The 20,700-nt window shown below is 32.9% G+C and overlaps 1 protein-coding gene across 6 annotated transcripts in view; it reads left to right on the forward strand.

The window, feature by feature from the left end:
• Nucleotides 1-20,700, forward strand: part of Usp45 (ubiquitin specific peptidase 45) — an 81,379-nt gene that overhangs the window by 51,124 nt on the left and 9,555 nt on the right. For 2 of the 6 annotated variants that reach the window (XM_046430947.2, XM_046430958.2), the window contains exons 2-6: nucleotides 9,211-9,292; nucleotides 12,414-12,470; nucleotides 12,807-12,947; nucleotides 16,061-16,736; nucleotides 18,193-18,290. In XM_046430947.2, coding sequence (XP_046286903.1) covers nucleotides 9,266-9,292; nucleotides 12,414-12,470; nucleotides 12,807-12,947; nucleotides 16,061-16,736; nucleotides 18,193-18,290 — 999 coding nt within the window. In that variant the 5' untranslated portion in view covers nucleotides 9,211-9,265. Of the gene's footprint in view, nucleotides 1-9,210; nucleotides 9,293-9,520; nucleotides 11,433-12,413; nucleotides 12,471-12,806; nucleotides 12,949-16,060; nucleotides 16,737-18,192; nucleotides 18,291-20,700 lie in introns of those variants that run through there. The other 4 variants (XM_046430939.2, XR_009225797.1, XM_046430967.2 and 1 more) reach the window with 4 other exon arrangements.

Below are 20,700 nucleotides of genomic sequence, written 5' to 3' on the forward strand. Positions count from 1 at the left end.
ACATAAACTGACCATGATTCTCACTTCTAAATTCCCAGTAGAGTGAAATTTCATTATTCCATCCTGGACTCAATTCCACTTGGATCAGTTACTTGTGGCTAGGAGAGTAGGATTTCAACCTTGTGAATCAGGGAACTTTTCTCAGAAGATAAGGAAGAGCTCATGAGTGGATTCTCCTAAGTAACGTTTATTGTGCCCTATCCCTTGATTGATGGGTTGTTTATTGACTTTAATATTAAATTAGTAATTTTTTTTCCTTTTTTTTTCTTTCTTTCTTGGTTCTGGGGAGTAAACCCAGGGGTACTTTTCTACTGAGCACATCTCTAGCCCTTTTCACTAAATTGCTGAGGCTGGCTTTGAACTTGCCATCCTCCTGCCTCAGCCTCCAAACTGCTGGGATTACAGGCATGCACCACCCTGCCTGGTTCAGCTCTTTCTTATTTTGAGACTGGGTATTGCAAATTTTTGTAGGCTGGCCTTGAATTTGCAATCCTCCTACCTAATCCTCCTGAGGAGCGGGGATCACAGACATGTGCCACTGCACCTGGCTGTCTGTCCTTTCTTTCCTTCTTTGCTTGCTTTTCTTCTCCTCCCTCCCTATTCCCCCCCTTGTCTTTCTTTGCCAGGGATGGAACTCAGGGCCTTGCACACTCCAGGCAAAGATTCTGCCACTGAGCTGTATTCCCAATGCCCCTACACATACCATTTTTTAAAAGTCTACTTTGTTTGAATTATAATCTTGTACTCCTAATCTCCATTTTTCAGTGGAGAGTTTAGTATTCTAAAATTTTATTAAAAATGATCTTAAAAAATAATGAGTTGATCTCTCCTTTCTGCTAAAAAGTACCAGAAAACAGTATGTATTACAGTCCCCTTCTTTTTTTAAATTTTTTTTCTTTTAATATATATTTTTAGTTGTCAATAGACCTTTATTTTATTTATTTATATGTGGTGCTGAGAATCAAACCCAGAGCCTCACACATGCTAGGCAAGCACTCTACCACTGAGCCACAACCCCAGCCCATACAGTCTGCTTCTTTAAGTGGCCCCCTTAGTGGATTTCATAGGATTTGAACTTGGAAGAATTGGAAAGAAAATAATAATCTCCTAAATCAGTTTTATGATCTGGTTTCCTGGGGAATTTTCAATTATTTTGAATATGTTGTGATTTGGGTAAATTGATAGGATAATACTGCATTATGTTTAACCTGTTTTTTTTTTGGTTTTTCTTTTTGGTGAATTGAACCCAGGGGCCTTGTGCATGCAAGGCAAACACTCTACCAACTGAGCTATATCCCCAGCCCTAACCTGTATTTTTTAAAAAATCATTTAAGAGATTTATACTTAGTTAAGTTTGGGGGACATTAGCATAATCCTCCTCAGCTAATATTTGATCATATTTCCCTAGAGCTAAGACATTATACTTTTTTTTTTTTACACAGTGGTCATGTATCAGTATAAATGGGTTAAAAATTCCTCTTTGCATTGGTTTTCTGTGTTGATATTGCAAATAAAACAATACAATCTATCCCTATCTTTTTTTCAAAATTAAATTATTGTTTGGCCAGTGTGGTGCATTGGGATGCACAGTAACTTAAAAACTTAGACAATGCACCTTGGTTTTGAAAGCTTTCTTTCTCTAGTTGAGGGCTTTAGACGGTGTGGCAAAATTAGAATGTCAAGTCTGGATGTATTCAGTCTTTTAAGCAAGAACAGTCGTGGTGGTCAGTTATAGTGAGTACTGAGGCAGGAGCTGCATTGTCTGGTCTGGGAACACCACAGCTGTTAATCATGGTGAGGTTGGAGTGTGCCACTGCCATGTGCTTTTGATTAAAGAAAGGCTACAGTGTTATATCTGCCACCAGAATCTTTTAGTAATGATTAGAAACTTTCATATTGTTTCATTAAAGTATTTTCTTATGACTATAAAGTTGAGGAATATACTCTTGCTGCACTGAATACAGCACTAAAGGGATAATTTGAGAAGAAATTATATATTTTTTATGTAAATAAAATCACATTTACTAAAATCACTTCTTTTATAGACGTCCTTTCAATATGCAAATTTGTCATTTGCTTTTTTCCTTCTTATTTGAGCTATCATCAAATTAATATTACATTTTTAATATATTTTCAAAAATATCACTTTAATATGTTATTGGATAGGATTATTTTAAAGGCAGAGCGTCTCAGTTAACTTGTACATTGTTTGCAGTTTTGTTTTTGAAAGAAATGTAAGATGGAGATTTGAAAGATGAACCTTGATACTGCTAATTAATTATTGTGCTACAGTTATTAGAAGCTCCCTTACCAAAATCTCTTTCTTTTAACCTAAATAGGTCAAAATCGATGTCAAAAAACAATAAGGGATTGTACTGAGACCTAAACCCATTTACTTTATTCAATTTGATGAATAACTCTTAAAAGTTTAGAACACAAAATAGAAAATTGGGGTTACAATGCAATAAAAAGCCTAATATTTAAAAATAAATAACTTAAACAATTGCACTATTTTTAACTTCTTTTAGAATAATATCGTAACTTTTAGCTTTTTTGTGTGTGAGATTTTGTATTTCAGAATGTCACAAAGGCTAATTAAATCATTGAAAGTCATATGAGTTAGTATAATGTTTAAGTTGTAAAATAAGTTTGAGTCAGAGGTTTTTGTTTTTAGTTGCACTAAAGGCTATTTATAGATATGTTAAATATTTACAGGCGAACATTGGTATTTATTGTAATTTTTCATTTAAGCCCATCAAACATTTTTCTGATGTGAAATTTATACCATTATAATTTGTTTATTTTAGTTGAATATATTCTTTTTTCAAATTGTAAAAGTTAACTTAGAAAATGTTGTAATTATATTGTTTCAACTTATTGAGTCTGAATTAGAACTTATTTCAATATTTTTTATCTTTTGGGAGAATTTTATTGTTTTGATTTTCTTAGCTTATATCTCAGGATGGCATATGGTGGTATGAATTGCTTCATGTTTACTTTAACCCTACTTGTAAAGATTTAAGTGTTTCGAATATTGCATTAACTATCATGAAAATAGTTATAGGACATATAATGTGCTAGCCATGAGCCTTTTGGTTAATGCAACTTGGTTTCACAATTAATGGAAATGGAGGCATTAAAAACTTACTATGAAAAAAGTATCATACGCAGAGGAATGTGTGTGTGTGTGTGTGTGTGTGTATATATATATATATATATATATATATATATATATACACACACACACACACAAACTGAAAGTACAGTGAGAAACAACCTACCACTGCCACTCCTGTTCACTACCTCTCAGTTAAAAAATGGAATTATTAGTACCTTAGAAGCTGACTGTTCCTTTGTAAATACTTTCTCTTTCCTCCTTAGAAGTCAGAAATTATTTCATTGCTTTTTCTCATTGTTTTGAGAGCAACCTGTGTATTCTTAAACAATAGAAATTGTTTAGTTTTCTAAACCAGGTAGCAAGCACAAACCTATTGCCATTATTGACTGACAGCTCCTTAAAGAACATCAATTTGAGAATGTCTCTGGAACATATCTAGCTTTGACTTTCCAAGGTTTATAAGTGCTCCTTATGGAAGTCAGTGGGCAAGATCATCAAAGTGTTTTTAACCATGTTTGTTAAAGTCAAAATATCTGGTAGAGGTGTAAGAGAGAGCAGTACTAACTCTGTTCCTGAAGGGCTAGAGGCCGGCTACTCTGTATATCTCCTGAGTTAATCATGGCCTACTCCATTGCTCTTAAGAGTAGGTCAGAGCAAAACATTTTTGATAGGGTAATGTGTGTCCCGTCCCTTGCTAATCAAGGCAGCAGAGCATGGAAGGGAGAATAAGAACATGAGCAGTTTACTCTTCAAGTATTCTATTTTCCAGTTAAAAGCAATGACAGGAGTCATTGGTAACTTTGCTCCTGTGGATTTCCTTTGCCTTTCCTATGTGTTGGTGCAGTTGTTGCTTGTATCCTATGTGGTTGTCTTTCTTGGTTTATGTGGTTTCTTTCCCTCTCCTTATTTCTCTCTCTCTCCTTTCTCAAAAGGTGGCATGTACTAGATATGGGTTGAGCATCCCTAATCCAAAATTTGAAACACTTCTGATTCCAGACATTTCAAATTAGAAATATTCAACATGTATACACCTTTCTCCTTGCTTTTGTCTTTTTTCACTTTAACACATTATAGTGATCTTTCCATATCAGAAGATAGGAAGTTTCTTTATTTAGTTTTTAGTTTAACACATTTAACCAGTCCTTTATTGATAGATATATGCACTTATAATTTTGATATTCTCAACTTGTCCTCTGTAGATAAAGACTATACAATTTCCATTTCTGACAGTAATGTATCATTTAAGAGATTGTTTCTGCACAGCCTTACCAAAAGATTATTCTCAAACTTTTGAAGTTTTGGCAGTCTGATAGATGAATAAATGGTATCTCTGGGTAGTTTTAGCATGCATTCTTTTCATCTTTCCCCCCCCCCCTCCCAGTTTTTGCTGATTTCTAAGAGCTTTTTATGTCTAGGGAGAGAATGTGTTTCCAAGTTGGTCATTTTTGTTTTGATTTTGCTTATAAAATGGTAGGCTTTTCTAAGTTTAATTTTTTTAAAATAATTTTAAATTTTAAAATTCTCTTTGTGGCTTCTGAATATTGTAGTAGTTAAAAAGGTTATTTCCACTCAAAGTTACAAAGGTATGTCACTGTCTTTTATATTTTTATGGTTCATTTTTAGATTTAAACCTTTTTAAAAAAAATTTATTTGTTCTTTTTAGTTACATATGACATATCATATAGACATGGAGTATTAATTTCCCATTTTTGTGGTTGTACATGATGAGTTACACTGGTGTGTATTCACATGAACATAGAAAAATTATGTGGGTTCATTCTACAGTCTTTCCCTCTTCCCTTCCCCTCACTCCCCACTGTCCAATCTGGTAAACCTCCACTCTTCCTGTTGCTGCCCTCCCCCCATTGTGAATCAGCATCTGCCAATCGGAGAGAACATTCAGCTTTTGGTTTTTTGGGATTGGCTTATTTCAGTTATCATGATAGTTCCCAGTTCCATCCATTTACCAGCAAATGCCATAATTTCATTCTTCTTTATGGTTGAGTAATATTCCATTGTGGATATGTTCCACATTTTCTTTATCCATTCACCTGTTGAAGGGCACCTAGGTTGGTTTCTTAGCTTAGCTATTGATGTGGCCACTTCACTATAGTAGGATGATTTTAAGTCCTTTGAGTATATGCTGAAGAGTGGGCTAACAGGGTCAAATAGTGATTGCATTCCAAGTTTTCTGAGGAATCTCCATACTGTTTAGATTTAAACCTTTGACCTGTTTAAAATATATCCTGTTCTGTGGGTATTTCCTTTGTTCTTATAGCTATCCTACAAATATCTGAACTCTGTAATATATACTTTTCATATACTCTAATTATACCAAATTTTCACACATATATTTGGGACTTTTTATGAAATTCCCTTTGGTTCTTTTTGTCTGAATGCTAATTACTAAGGATTTAATGCATTTTAATAAATCTAGTAGGAAAAGAAAGGGTTGGAGAATCTCATGAAAATAGAAGGGAAATCAGTAGAGAAGAGAAAGAGAACAGGAGAGAGATGGGAAGAGGGAAAAGGACAACACTGGGGAATGATATTGGCCAAATTATATTGTGTGCATGTACTATTATATAACAGTCCCACCATTATGTACAACTACAGTGTGCCAATAAAAACTGGAAAAAAGTAAATCTAGTAGGCCCATCTTCCTTCACTGTACTCCCTCTCTACTAGAGTTTTCATTACAGTTCTGTTTATTTTCCATATTTGGTTTAGAATCAATTTTGCTTTTACCTTTCCCCCTTAAAAAGAAAGAAAGAGAGAAAGAGAGAAAGGAAGGAAGGAAGGAAGGACAAACTGTTGGTGTTTTTACTGGAAATATGTGGATGGATAAATTTGGTGGATAGATTGGTATGTTTTGAATGTTTATAATGCTGTATGACCTATCCAAGAACATGGTATTTCTTTCCATTTAATCAAGTTTTCTTTTGTGTTTGTGAGTAATGTTTTATCTTTTTGTTGCTATTATAAATTGAGTATTTTCTTCCATATTTTCTGGTTTTTTTGTTTGTCTACATGAAGGCTATTGACTTCATATAACCCACTATTGATTTTTTTCTTATTTTAGTAGTTTTCATGTCAATAGGTTCTTTAAGCTTTTTCAGATAGCCATGCTATAAAAATAATTTTATTTCATTTATCATTTTTATACTTCTAAGATGTGTTTTCTATCCAACCGTATCAACTAAATCTCTTACAATAGTAGATTCTAGTGAATAAAATATATCAAATGATTTGATCTTATAATTTTTTGTTTCTTAAATCTATTAATATGATGGTGTATATATATATATATATATATGTATGTATATATATATTTAAAACAGGGAGAGAGAGAGAGAGAGAGAGAGAGAGAGAGAGAGAGAGAGAATTTAATATTTTTTTTTGTTTTGTTTTCGGTGGACACAACATCTTTGTTTGTATGTGGTCCTGAGAATCGAACCTGGGCCGCACGCGTGCCAGGCAAGTGCGCTACCACTTGAGCCACATCCCCAGCCCAATGATGGCTTATATTAATAGATTTCCGGGACTGGGGTTGTAGCTCAGTGTCTGAACACTTGCCTAGCATGCATGAGGCACTGGGTTTGATCCTCAGCACCACATAAAACTAAATAAATAAATTAAAGGTATTTGTTCACCTACAACTAAAAAAAAATTTTTTTTAAATTAGATTTTCTGCATCTTACACTGGGTTATAATGTATTTTTGTTTTTTTAATGTGCTACTGTTTTTATTCTGTTGCTGACATTTTTAGAATTTTCTCATGAGTGGTACTGGTCTGTGTTGTATGCAGTTTGTGTGATTTGTTTATTTTACCTGTATTAAGCTTTATGGAAATAATTTGGAAGTTTCTCTTTTTCTGTGTCCTGAAACATAGGTTTGATGGTGCTACTCTGTGAAATTACTAGGGCCTATGGCTTTTTATAAGTTCTATTAAACAATGTTCTTTTTTTTTTTTTTCCTCCCCATGATAGTTGAAATATTTTCTGTCTCTCCTGAGGTTAATTTTAATAATGTTATTTTCTTGGAAAATTATCTATGGTATTTGTATTTAAGTTTTCAAATGTAATAACCTGGATATTGAACAAAGTAGTCCCTTATAGTTATTGAAATTTTCCTGAACTTATAAGTGGTTTGTCTTTTTTCTTAGGCATGATATTATTCCTTTCACTATACTTTAAGATTATCTAGTGGGTTTATTTATCTTCTACCCAGAGAATTAACTTTTGATTCTTTTCTTAATTTTTTTCTATTTTTAGTTGCTATTTTTGTTTTCATTAAAACTCTTTCCTGGGGGTTGGGGTGGTGGCTCAGTGGTAGAGCACTTGCCTAACATGTGTGAGGCACTGGGTTCCATTCTCAGTACCACATATAAACAAATAAAAATAAAGTTCTATCAACAACTAAAAAAAACCTCTTTCCTCCTACTTTTATTTATTTTAGATGCCCTTTTTCTAAATCTATAAGTTTATTGCTTCAACTATTTATTTTTTTAAAACTTATTTAAATATTTAAGGTTGTAAAACTTCTTTTGAACAATGGATATGTGTTGGATTCTAATATGTAGTGTTTTTATTCTGTAGGAAATCTGCAGTTTGGGTTTAGTTTCTTTTTGACATATTTTTTAACAACAGAATTATTTATCATTTTCACACTGTGAAGTCCAGTTCAGACAGTGGTTTTATATGTCCAAACCTGTGCTCAAGATAGAAAATATATTTTGAAAGATAATCAGTAAGCTTCGCTTTCATCCCACTGTCAGAATGTGAATTACAGAAGAAATTCATCCTACTAATTAGGGACACAGCTAATGTGGAAAGTAATCATTTATTAAGTTAAATAAGTTTATATTCTTGGAATGTGTAGTTTATTTCATTCTGAAAGTTTTCTGTGAGATTGGATTTTCCCTAAAGCATAAGATGTAGAAATACAAACTTCATTATTTACTAAGAAATTCTGATAGTATGATATTTACTGACAACTAAGTTCAAATAGAATCATAATTAGGATTTGAGGTATTCTTCTTTCTATGGATATTGATATTCTGGACTTGAGGCATGTATATGAGTTTGTATGTGCATGTACATGCCTATTTATTCTATATGGAGATCATAGTGACCAACTTGGTAGCTATTTTAAGGTTTTCTTCATAGACAGGAAATTCCAGATGGTCTCTTTGTTATTTTTATTTTATTTTTTTCTGTTCTGATTAAGGAAAGTCATTTTAGAGAGAGGGAGAGGGAGAAAGAAAGGAGGAGAGAGAATAAACTTACTCTAAGCTGATAAGAAAAATAGGCTGCTTGCTTTATTATTTATGATTTATTTTTTAATGATTTTTTGTGCCTGTTTTATTTCAGCCTCCTAATGGAAAATCTTTTTATTTTCATTTTTTAATTCTAATTAGTTATACATGACAGTAAAAAGGATTTTGACACATCATAAATGGAGTATGACTTATCATTCTTCTGGTTGTATGTGATATAGAATCATACTGGTTGTGTAGTCATATTGCATATAGGGTAATAATGTCCAATTCATTCTACTATCCTTCCTACTTCCATACCCTCTCCCCTCCCTTCACTCCCCTCTGCCTAATCTAAAGTACCTCTATTTTCCCCTAGCCACCCACCTCCCTTATTGTGTGTTAGCATCTGCATATCTGAGAAAACATTCAGCATTTGTGTTTTTTGGGGGGATTTGCTTATTTTGCTTAGCATGATATTCTCCACCTTTATCCATTTACTGGCAAATGCCATAAATTCATTCTTCTTTAAAGCCAAGTATTATTCCATTCTGCTTGCTTTTTTAAACTGATAGAAATACTTTAAGCTCAAGAGAAAAATCTAAACATAGGAATTTTGACTCTATGAAGAATTTGTCACTAGAGAGTTACTCAAGTGTTCATGGAATTTTAGAAAAGGACAAAATAATATATTTTATCTTTAAAAAAATTTCAGATATTTTATTTTCAGACTAAGGAATTGAGATCCACAGTGTACCTTGCTATTTGAAAGTCAAAGAGAATGAGCTCTGAGTTAATTATTACTACATAAGATTCTATTAACTTTATTTTACAGAGAATACAAGCAAGCATTCTAAAAGCATTTAACAACCCAACTACTAAAACGGCTGATGAAGAAACTAGAAAAAAAGTCAAAGGTATGTTGACTTTTAAAGTTAAAACTTTTTTCTACAATATTAAGATTCGTCTCCTGGGAAAAAGAATAGAGCATTGTATGAACTAATTTTCTAACCTTAAGACCTTTAAAAGGAGGGTGTACTTACACCAGTGGTGGCAAGATGCTATAATGGGACATAGAAAATTTTAGAATGTATCCTGTGAGTTTCTTAAAACTAAAAGCAAACAAACTAATTTCACTTATACAGATTGTCACTGACGACCTATGTTAGGCCTTCTGAGACTTGAAAATATGTGGAAAGCAGCATCTTCTCTTGGAAGTTCACATTTATCATATTGTGTCATTTTGGTGTTTAGATATATTTACAGTTATTATCTAAATTTATCTAGATAAAATGATTAACTGTTCCAAAAACTTGTAAAGAAATAATTTGTTAAGAGTACTAACAAGTCAAACATAAGTACAATTTGCCTATTCTTAGTGTTTGTTCTTCATCAGTCAAAATACAGGGCAAAATCAATGACTGTAATCAAAGCTCCCAGCTTATAAATATTTCAGTGTGATTATATCCTGTGATATGAACAATTTACCCAGTCCTAAGTGTATGTAATCTACCTTGTGATACTAACTAATGTTAGTATAAAGTAGTTGGCTATTTTTAAAAATCATTTAAAATATTTTGTTTTATTTATTTCCTCTTTTTAAAACTTCTTTTGTAATTTTATAATGTTCATGCTATATGTCTATAATTTATAAACAAATATACATAAATTGTTGTACCGTCTAAGACTCATTAATTAAACATTTGAGATTTTTTCCTAAGCATGCTCCTTGTTCTTTTGTGTTGAGATAGTGCCATCTAGTGTATGTGTAGTATATAGCTCAGTTTCTTCCCATTTTTGTTTTTTGTATTTTTAACTCCTTGTACAATTTTTCTTAATGAAATATCTTAATTTATCATAGTATTTCTAAAGTTATTGTAATTAATATTTATTGATATATGTTAAATATAAATCTATGTTATTCAGTGCTTCAGATAATGTTTTAAATGATTATAAATACTGTTTGTATGAAACCTGGTAGAGGTCCAAAAAGGATAGAAGGTAAGTTTGAAAGAAGGGTGAATAGAATTATTAATATGCTTTCTCCCTCATGGTTTACTAAGGAAATTTTCAAATTTTTGTTGAAGTAGAATAATATAATGTAGTCTCTTGTACCTATCATCCAGCTTTACACTCATGGCTTATTATGTTTACTTTAGTAGTAGTAGCATTTTTTCCAGTAGTGGGATTGAATCCAGGGCCCCATACATGCTAGACAAAGCACCATACCATTCCTCTGAATCCCCAACCCTTTTTTATTTTTTGAGACAGGGTCTTGCTAAGTAGTCTGTTTTTGCCTTGAACTTGTGATATTCTAGCCTCAGCCTGAGGATGACAGGAATGTGCTACCATGCCTGACTCTACTTTTTATGTTTAATTTATTTTTCCAACTCCAGATTATTTTAAAGCAAATCACAGGCATAGTTTCCTTTGATTTATAAATATTTCCTGAGCAAACTAATTTTAATTAAAAAAAATACTATGAGCATGTGTGTATGTGTGTTTAGGTGAATTGTAAGAATGCCCATGTTAATTCCTTCGTCTATGCTATGTTTACTTATTTTTATCACTTTTTTTTATAAGTATGACCTTGGCACCTGCAGCCTGAAAGCATAATCTTCCCTATTCTTCTGTGTGCTACTAGGTTAGACACAGAGGCTTTCCAAGGTTTAATGGGAGCAGCTGAGATGTGGAATAGTGGTATTGCTCTATTTAGTTTTCTATTATGTTTTAGAAAATCTTTATTTCTTAGAGACTCTGGTAGCTGATGGTTGTGTTTCCCTTACCAAAAAAAAAAAAAAAAAAAAAGTGAAGGAGACATTGTATCATTATATAGTAAAATATGTTATTAAATATAATAAAAGAAGTCTGCCTTATTTGGATTACTTTTGAATAACAGACAATAGCATGTAACATTATTGGATGGTTGCTATGTTTTTAGTGTTAAAAAGTATGATTTTTACAGCATATGGAAAAGAAGGTGTGAAAATGAACTTCATAGATCGGATCTTTATTGGTGAATTAACTAGCACAGTCATGTGTGAAGAATGTGCAAATGTAGGTACTTTGGAATTCACTTCTTGGAATACATTACAGTCACATCGTTTTTATTATGTTTTCTTTTACATATATTAATGAGCAGTCATTTTTAAAATTCACAATAAGTGACTACATGACTTAATCTTTAAAGTCATTTTAAACATATACCCTATACTCCTAGAAAGTAAACATAATTTAAAATTATTTTTTCAAGTAAATATGTTATGTTTATGATTTTATTTTTCTTCTTGACACATCCATGAGGTGCTTTTGGTCTATCTTAATTTGCTAAAATACATTAGCTACTTCTGTGAAGGGCAACTATGTTACATTGTATAGACATAATCGTAACATAATTTAGGGTGATTCTATAACACTTAATTTCAATTTTATATCTATAAGACTTACTAACATTTTTTGTTTTTGTCTTGGCTCATCTTTGAATTCAGTAATACTTTTTATTTTAAATTTCATCTTTAACAACTTAAAGCATGTATAAATTGTTAGAGATTTTCAGTCGCTTCATAAGGAATACTTCTGAAAGTATATGGCTTAGAGTATGGTAAATTTAAACTTTTGTCAGACTTGATTGGTAAAAAAGAGTCTTTATATCCATTTTTTCTGTCCCAGATTGTGAAGTACTCTTCTGCCCTCTTTAGTCTTATAAAATCAGGATTATAAATTATATATCCTTCTAGCCTATCCCATTTAAACATAATGTGTCAACCTGCTATAACTTAAATTTCTGCAATAACCAACATAGAAGTTGATTTCTCTCTCACAAAGGTAGAAAGTATCTTTTAAAACAATTAGCCTAAGCAATCTTCAAAACACTGTCAAAGTCTCTGCTTCTTTCCCCATGGTTTTTTTCCTTAACATTTCATGCTTTGTTTTAATTTAAAACTTTGAACTGGGAAGTTTGATTTCTTTGATACTTTACGGAACTACATGTCTATATTATAATTCTAACAGAAGTTCTCAATTTGTTTTCTTTTTAAGATCTCCACTGTGAAAGATCCTTTCATTGATATTTCACTTCCTATAATAGAAGAAAGGGTAAGGAGAAAAAAAAGTAATTTTGAGGGCTTTGTGAAGAGCATTTATTCACTCATTTAGATATTTTTTGAGTGTATTGTCAGATGTCTGAGAGTCATTATGTTTTACATATAACTGAGTTTGTATGGTGTTTCGATAGTGGGGTTTATGCATGTATGCATTAAGTATGATATACTTCTTATTCTCCAGGAATTTAAATCCTTATGCTTTTGAGAATTAATGTTAAGAAAATAATCTTTTTATATTTTTAGTGAGTTAAGAGATTTTAAAAAGAAAGGTATATCCAAAATTTATTTGCTTAAGAAGTTTTGTGTTATGTATATGGCATCTACATAGGTATCAAAACCTGTGCTTTTGGGAAAAATGAGTAAATATAGAAGTTTACAGGAGACAGATCCTGATCAGTACAGTGGCACTGTTACTATAGAAAATACTCAACCCAGAGCTGCCAAGAAGCATTCTTCATCAAAAGATAAGGTGAGACTATGAACATTTGTTAAATATTTGTTTTTTTAACTTTTTATTGAGAAATATTTTAAATATATACAAAAGTAGAGAGAATAATATAATAAACTCCCATGCACCCATTTCTCAGCTTCATATTATCAATTCATGGCTAATTATGTTTTTGCAGTATCTGTCCCACATTCCACCCTTCCCCACCCAGATTATTTTGAAATAAATCCGACAAAAATTATACATACTTCAAGATATTTATTTAAAAGATACTCTTGAGGCTAGGGGTTGTGGCTCAGCGGTAGAGTGCTCGCCTAGGGCATGTGAGGCCCTGGGTTCAATCCTCAGCACCACATAAAAATAAATAAAACAAAGATATTTTTAAAATAATAATTTCCATTTAAATAAAAAAATAAAAGGTATTCTTTAAGAGCCATGGGTATAGCTCACTTGCTCAAGTCCCTGAATTCAGTACCCAAATGCCCTTTGTAAAAACATGACGACAGTACCATCATCATACATAAAAATATTAATACTTCTTTGTGAAACCAAGCATTCAGTCATTATTGAAATTTCTTCAGTTCCCTCATAAATACTCAGGTTTTTCTTTTCTTTTCTTTTTTGTTTGTTTTGTTTTGAGAAAAAGGAAAAAGAAGGTTTATTGCTTTGCTTGCAAAGGAGAAACATAGGGGACTCCTGTCTCAAAGTTTGTGATTCTGCCCATCACAGGAACATGGGGCTTTTAAAAGAGGTGATTCAAAGGCTATATTCCATATGTTCCCTTTTGGAGTTGTAATTCACTTGTTAATTTGGGACAGTCATTTCTGAGATCTTCTTGTACCATCCCCAAAGTCTGGATTGTGTGTGTGTGTGTATGTGTGTGTCTGACTGTCTTTCTTTCTTTCTCTCTTCCTCCAGTACTGGTACTTTAGTCCAAGTGTACTCTATCACTGAACTACATCTCCAACCCTTTTTATTTTTTATTTTGAGAAAGTGTCTTGCTAGGATGCCCAGGCTGGCCTCTTGCCTTAACCTCCAGAATACCTGGGCCCAAAGAGTATCATGTGTCTTTAACTCTTTATTTAATCACATTTTCTTTTTGCAATTTATTAACCAAAGAAATCATCCATTTTTTTAGCATTTTTCCACATTCCCACATTAAGTAATATTTACTATTGTATTCCTATGATATTCACAGGTTCTTCCGTCTCCTTTATTTCCTCTCTAAAGTGATTTAGATCTAAAAGCTATGTTAGGTTCAGATTTGATTATTTATTTAATTTTTTGGCAAGAAAACTTATAAGTGGTGGTGTATTCTCAATCAAGTTGGTTCTAATGAATACTTCCTGGTTTCTACTCTCTAGAAACCGTTAAGTCTTTTTATGGTGCCATATTCAAGAAGCAAAAAGTTAAATATAAATGTCATTAGAAATTTTATGTTTAGAAATTATTAATATTTTTTAATGTATGATGATGGTACTGTGGTTATGTTTTTACAAAGAGTATCTGGGTATTGAACTCAGGGCCATGAGCAAGTGCGTTACCACTGCACTGTGCCCTCATCCCCTAAAGAATATCTTTTAAATATACACCTTGAAGCATGTATGATTTATGTGGGATTTATTTCACAGAGAAAAGACTTGAGGAGCTGAGTGCAATGGCACATACTTATAGTCTTAGCTACTTGCGAGGCTGAGGTAGGGGGACCATTTGTGCCTGATAGTTTGAGGCTAGCCTTGGCAACATAGTTGAGACAAAACCTCCACGTTCAAAGGGATTTTACTGTTTTTCTGGGCTAAATTGCTTATAATATTATGCATAAATATTTGAGAAATTGTCAACTTATCCTATGTAAATATTTCAAGGGATTAAATTAAACATATACTTCGGTTTTTAAGTCCAAGTAAAACAATTGCAAGAATATTCTTATTTATCATGTGGTGTTGACTCATAATTTAGCACTGGGAATTTTAAGAACACCTAGGAAAGATAGTATCTCTTTGAACATTTTCATCTTATATTTTCGAGGTTTAAATAAACTTTCCCCATACAAATTAAAGTGAATTTAACAAAAACAGAAGCACCTTGTGTCTTTTAAAATCAATAATGAGGTATAAGTACTGAACTTTAATAAATTTTTGTATTGTCTCTTTTTGGGGGGGTGGTACCAGGGATTGAACTCAGGGGTGGGCACCCAACCACTGAGCCACATTCCCAGCCCTATTTGTATTTATTTAGAGACTGGCTCTCACTGAGTTGCTTAGTACCTTGTTTTTGCTGGGGCTGGCTTTGAACTTGTGATCCTCCTGTTTCAGCCTCCCAAGCCAGCTATATTATTGAATTTTTTACTTTTTCTTTTTGCTAAATTGTTCTAGTTATCTCATTAATCCTTTAATATGGAGTTTAATGCAAAGAATGACAAAGAAGCATCAGGTGAGTAAACAACAGTGAGAAATTAAACCAAGATAGAAACGTAAATACAAATGGAGAAATAATCACCTTGACAAGAAACACTACTTTGGCACTACTTAATCTAATTTAAAAGCAGCAATTAATAGGCAAGCTAAAGTCTAGACACAAATAAAATATTTTCTTTCAGATCAGTGGCGGCAGGCAACACTGTCATAATAGAGTTTGTAGTTTGTTACTTTTTAACTTTTATTTAAAAATACCCACTACGTCTTCAATATGTAAAAATCAACAAGTATGGAAAGACTTATAGTTGAAAAGTCCCCCTTATAGCCCTGTTCTACTGAAGATGTTGGTTTTCCATGTTAAGTTTTACTTTTAAATTAGAGGGGCTGGGATTGTGGCTCAGTGGTAGAGCACTCGCCTAGCACGGGCGGGACCCAGGTTCGATCCTCGGCACCACATAAAAATAAAGGCATTGTTGTGTCCATCCACACCTAAAAAAATAAATATTTAAAAAAAAAAGAAATGCACCTTTAAAAAATAAATTAGAACTATTTGTTAGTATATCTTCTGTTCATCTTAGTTTAAGTTTAGATTTAGTAAATGACTTTCAGAGAAGTAGTGCTTATTTAACAATTGTGGACAGCTAAGTGGGACTTCTTAGCATTTATTTTCAATAAGGTCATAAAATTCTTTTCTCTGAAAACACTGTCAACTTACAGAATCAACTAATTCATGACAGAAACCATATAAGAAAATTGTCATCTGGGGAAGAGAAAACTGTTTTTATATATCAGAAAAATGAAAACCTTGAAACCAGTGGGGAGTTGTCAGTATATGCAAACATCGTGAGTACTGAGTCATCTCTGAATGAAAGCCCTACGGATGGTAGTGAAAAAGAAGCCTGTCATTCTGAAAGTAGTGCTGATGCAGACAGTGAGGCTTCAGAATCTGAAAGTGCTTCAAAGCAGACTGTGCTATTTAGATCCAGCAGTGAATCCTGTATGTACACAGATGGGCACCTTCACCACCCATCTGCAAGTGAACTGCCACACCCCAAGGAGACTGACAGTGGTGATGAGGAAATGGCTGAAGCAATTTCTGAACTTTGTTTGAGCAGCACTGTAATTGGAAATAGAGATTTTGACAGAGAAAGTCAGCTACCCAGTGTTTCAAGTAATTTATGTTTTTCAGAGGAGAAGCATATGAGGTCTCACAGTTCCCAGAATGCTTTTCAGACCCTTTCTCAGAGCTATGTAACTACTTCTAAAGAATGTTCGGTTCAGTCCTGTTTGTACCAGTTTACATCTATGGAATTACTAATGGGGAATAATAAGCTTCTATGTGAGAATTGTACTGAAAAGAAACAGAAGTACCAAAAGGAAAATAATTCTGCAGGTAAACATTTAGCTTAATTTGTTTTTGTATTATTAATGGATTATTAGTGACTAATGAGTTATTAATCCCCTATTCAAGCACCTGGGAACCTTATCTTCATACTTGAGCTAGTTGGCCCAGTGATTATCTTGTATTTTTGCCTTAGCACTTGAGGCACTCACTAGGGAGAAAATATTTTCAATAGATTATTGTTGAAATAATTGAAGATCATGAAGTATACATTTCTGCCTTGAAAAATGCAAATCCACATCTTATTTGAAAGAAATAACTATCTGAAATCTTTCTGAAAGAAACAGCTCTAAAACTTAGTTGTATCACTAGTAAGATTGTTGGTGAAAGTAAGACCTTCAGAAATCCCATCATCTGTTGTAAACTCAAGGTATAGATTTGAAGATTTTAAATATTTGCATGTTATTAAGCTAGTGATACAATGACTGTGTTTAGTTTAACCAGATTAAAGTGGGAAAGGGGGATATTGTTAAGTAAGAATTTTCAGTGCACTCTCACCTTAATTGAGTGGAAAGAATACGCTTAAGGTGACTATTTGTTTTAAACATGTAGGTTTTATTATTCAGGTATGGTGAAGTCAAGGAATCAAGAAATGATTGACACTGAAAAATTAGTCACAGTTCCCAAGAAGTAGGGGGGTAGATGTTATACAAGGCCACATGGAGAAGTACTAGGGGCAGATGGAGCATAAAAAGTGAAAGAGAAACAGAAAATTGGCAAGATCCTTTGTTTTGGTCTCTGAGTAGCCCAGAGTGTGAGAGCTCAATCAAGGATGTTGTTATTGGTATACGGGCTTGGTTAGTTTGCACATGAAAGGTGAGCTTAAATTGTTTTACTGTTTCCAGGATTTAGCTAGCCCTGGAATGGGTTGTCCCGTTATGGTAAAAAAAAAACACAAAAAACTCTTGATCCAAAGCATAAGAATAAAGACAGGCTTAGTACACTAGTAATTAAAGAAATGGATGGATGGGAGAAGTAAGAAGTACCAACTTAAATTAATTCAAGTTAAATATGCGATTGCCCATATTTAAATCTTGTCATAAGTCCTTTCTATCAAACTTACTGAAATGCCCCGTGATTTGCCATGTTGTGTGTTCTCTCTTTGCTGCAATGAGTAATAGACTCAACTTTTAAAATTAAAGTTGCTTCTGGTGGTATTTGGCTGGAAGGGGCTACTAACAATAAGTAATTAGCATTCTAGCATCCAACATTTTCTTGTGCCTCCTCTTCCAGTCTTTATGCCTTAACAAACAAACAAACATACATCTTTACTTTCATCTCAGTGGAGTTATGGAAAGGAATAGAGAGGTACCCTGTAATCAGAAGTCCAATTTCTTAACACTTAAAACAAAATGGTATGATGTTGCTATATAAATTCTTGTTATATTATATTATAGGTAATATATAATGTGGAATTTTTACAAATAAATTTGTTGCTTTTATGCAGAAAAGAAAGCAGAAGGAGTTTATACTAATGCCAGGAAGCAATTGCTTATTTCTGCTGCTCCAGCTATTCTAATTCTCCATCTTAAAAGATTCCATCAGGTAAAAGTCCTTTTATAGAACTCTAGTCATTCATTTTCATTAGGTGTTTTGTGGAGTCCTGTGTTTTGGGGAATATTGTCAAAGATTAGAGAGTAACTTACTGAGTTTAAAAATTTGCCATGTGGGGCTGGGGTTGTAGCTAAGTGGTAGAGCAGTTGCCTCGCACATGTGAGGCACTGGGTTCGATCCTCAGCACCACATAAAAATACAAAATAAAATAAAGATATTGTGTCCATTTACAACTTAAAAAATATTTTTTTAAAAATTTGCCACGTAGGATTTCCTACTAGTTTAGCCATAATAGTTTACAAGACTTTTCTGATTAAAATTGTTTAATTTGTAGTACTTGAAGATTTAGACGGTAGGACCCTTAGTAATGTCTGTGATTGGTATGTGTGATAGAAAATAAGTTTTAATAAACATATTTATAAGCAGAACAGTAGTAAAGTACACTCAACTTTCTGAGCTCTTCTGATCACACTGAAAGGGTTCTTGGCTGTCGGTGTTGGCTGGGAATATAAAGAATGGCTCCAAGGCAGGTCCTACACTTTTAGAACTTCATAATGGGAGGCAAACTAATTTTCTTTTTTTGTTGTTGTTGTTGTAGTTTTTGTTTTTTGAGATGTGTTCTTGCTCTGTTGACCAGGTTGGCCTCAAACTTGAGATTCTCCTGCCTCACCCTCCCATGTAGCTAGAATTGTAGCTACACACTAGTGTCCAGTTTAAATTTTTTTTTTCTTTTGCAGTACTAGTTACTGAACTCAAGGGCACTCTTATCACTCAGCTACGTCCACAGCTCTTTTTTTTTTTTTTTAATTTGTTTTTATTTTGATCTAGTGTCTTGCTAAGTTGCCAAGGCTGGCCTTGAACTTGCAATTCTCTTGCTTCAGACTCTGGAGTGGCTGGGATTATAGGCAGGTGCCGCCAAGCCCATCCCAATTTAAATACTTTCAATGTGTTAGGTTTTTGTCTAATTATTTGTGGTTTTTAATTCAGTGTCTTTTCTCAAGAGGATTGTTTTTGCATTTTGAAAGTTATTTTTAAATTTCTCTGGAAAATGAATAAGTTAAAATATTATAGTAGTTAAAGGAGTTTAGTTGGAAATGTCAAAAATAAAACATGAGTGTAATTTAAAGCTATTATGATTCTAGATTTGTTCAGTAAAAGATTTAGGGAAAATGCTTCTTTGGAAAATACATAATTAGAACTTTGTATCATATACCCATATATATTTTAAATTTTTTTATTTGGTGATGGATCTTTATTTATTTATTAATTTATATGTGTGCTAAGAATTGAACCCAGTGACTCACACATCATGCTAGGCAAGCACTGTACCACAACCTCAGCCCAGATTTTCAGATATATTTTTAATGCATCAAGCAAATTATTAAGAAGACTAGAAAAAATGAGTATTTGATCTGATATCTGTGTGAAAGACTTTCTAAGTGTAAAATTCATGAAAGAAATCTTAAGGAAAAAGATTGAGAGGTGTGTGTGTGTGTGTGTGTGTGTGTGTGAGAGAGAGAGAGAGAGAGAGAGACACACACACACACACACACACAGAACACACCCAGGGCATTGCACATTCTAATCATACACTCACTGAGTCACAACCCAAGCCTGGATTGAGAGTTTTGACTGAATATTTCAGGGGGCAGGAAAAGATTTTTCTCTGACCCTACTTCTGTCTATAGAAAGATTAGATTAAGTTTTTGATTCTCTATAGCCAAAATTATAGAAATGGCCATGGAGAACAGAAGCAAAAGAATGTCTAGCAGAAGGGTTGCATCTGCAGTGATTCTGTGAACAAGAGAGGATCATTTTGGATTGTAGATGCTAATTTCACAGTGTACTATAGCTATTTTATATTTGGTATTTAATCCCTCTTTAGGAACAACTTAGAAAATTCATGTGCATAAAGGGAAATATTTATGAACATCTCAGACCCTTCTTGTTCTCAAGTGAAACATAATGTCTGCAAAGCTATATTCTAATTTCCAAGGATCGAGAATTGTAGGGAGCACAATCCCTAAGTAATGTCTCTGTTTCTAGTTTCTCTTAAAGTCTATTTCTCTATAATATTAGAATCTTTCACAATACTGAAAGGCAAATCTCAAACTGGATAGATGTCTTTGTCATAAACATTCCAATGATTAACATTGTAAATATGTAAATAGCTCTTAAAGACTAGCTAGAAAATATCCCTAACAGTAACATGTATAAAAAATATCAGTTGACAGTTCTAGAAGATGTACAGATTCCAAGACATTAAAAATAGGTGCATTGTTCATAGCAAAAGAAATAAAGTAAAATGATAGATTCGCTTTTTTATATTTTTAATTTTTTATTGTGGGTTGTTCAAAACATTACAAATTTCTTGACATATCATATTCCACACTTTGATTCA

Source organism: Marmota monax, unplaced genomic scaffold, assembly GCF_021218885.2.
Source record: "Marmota monax isolate L192 unplaced genomic scaffold, Marmota_monax_Labrador192_F-V1.1 WCK01_AAM20220418_F8-fsc00013, whole genome shotgun sequence".
Taxonomy (NCBI): domain Eukaryota; kingdom Metazoa; phylum Chordata; class Mammalia; order Rodentia; family Sciuridae; genus Marmota; species Marmota monax.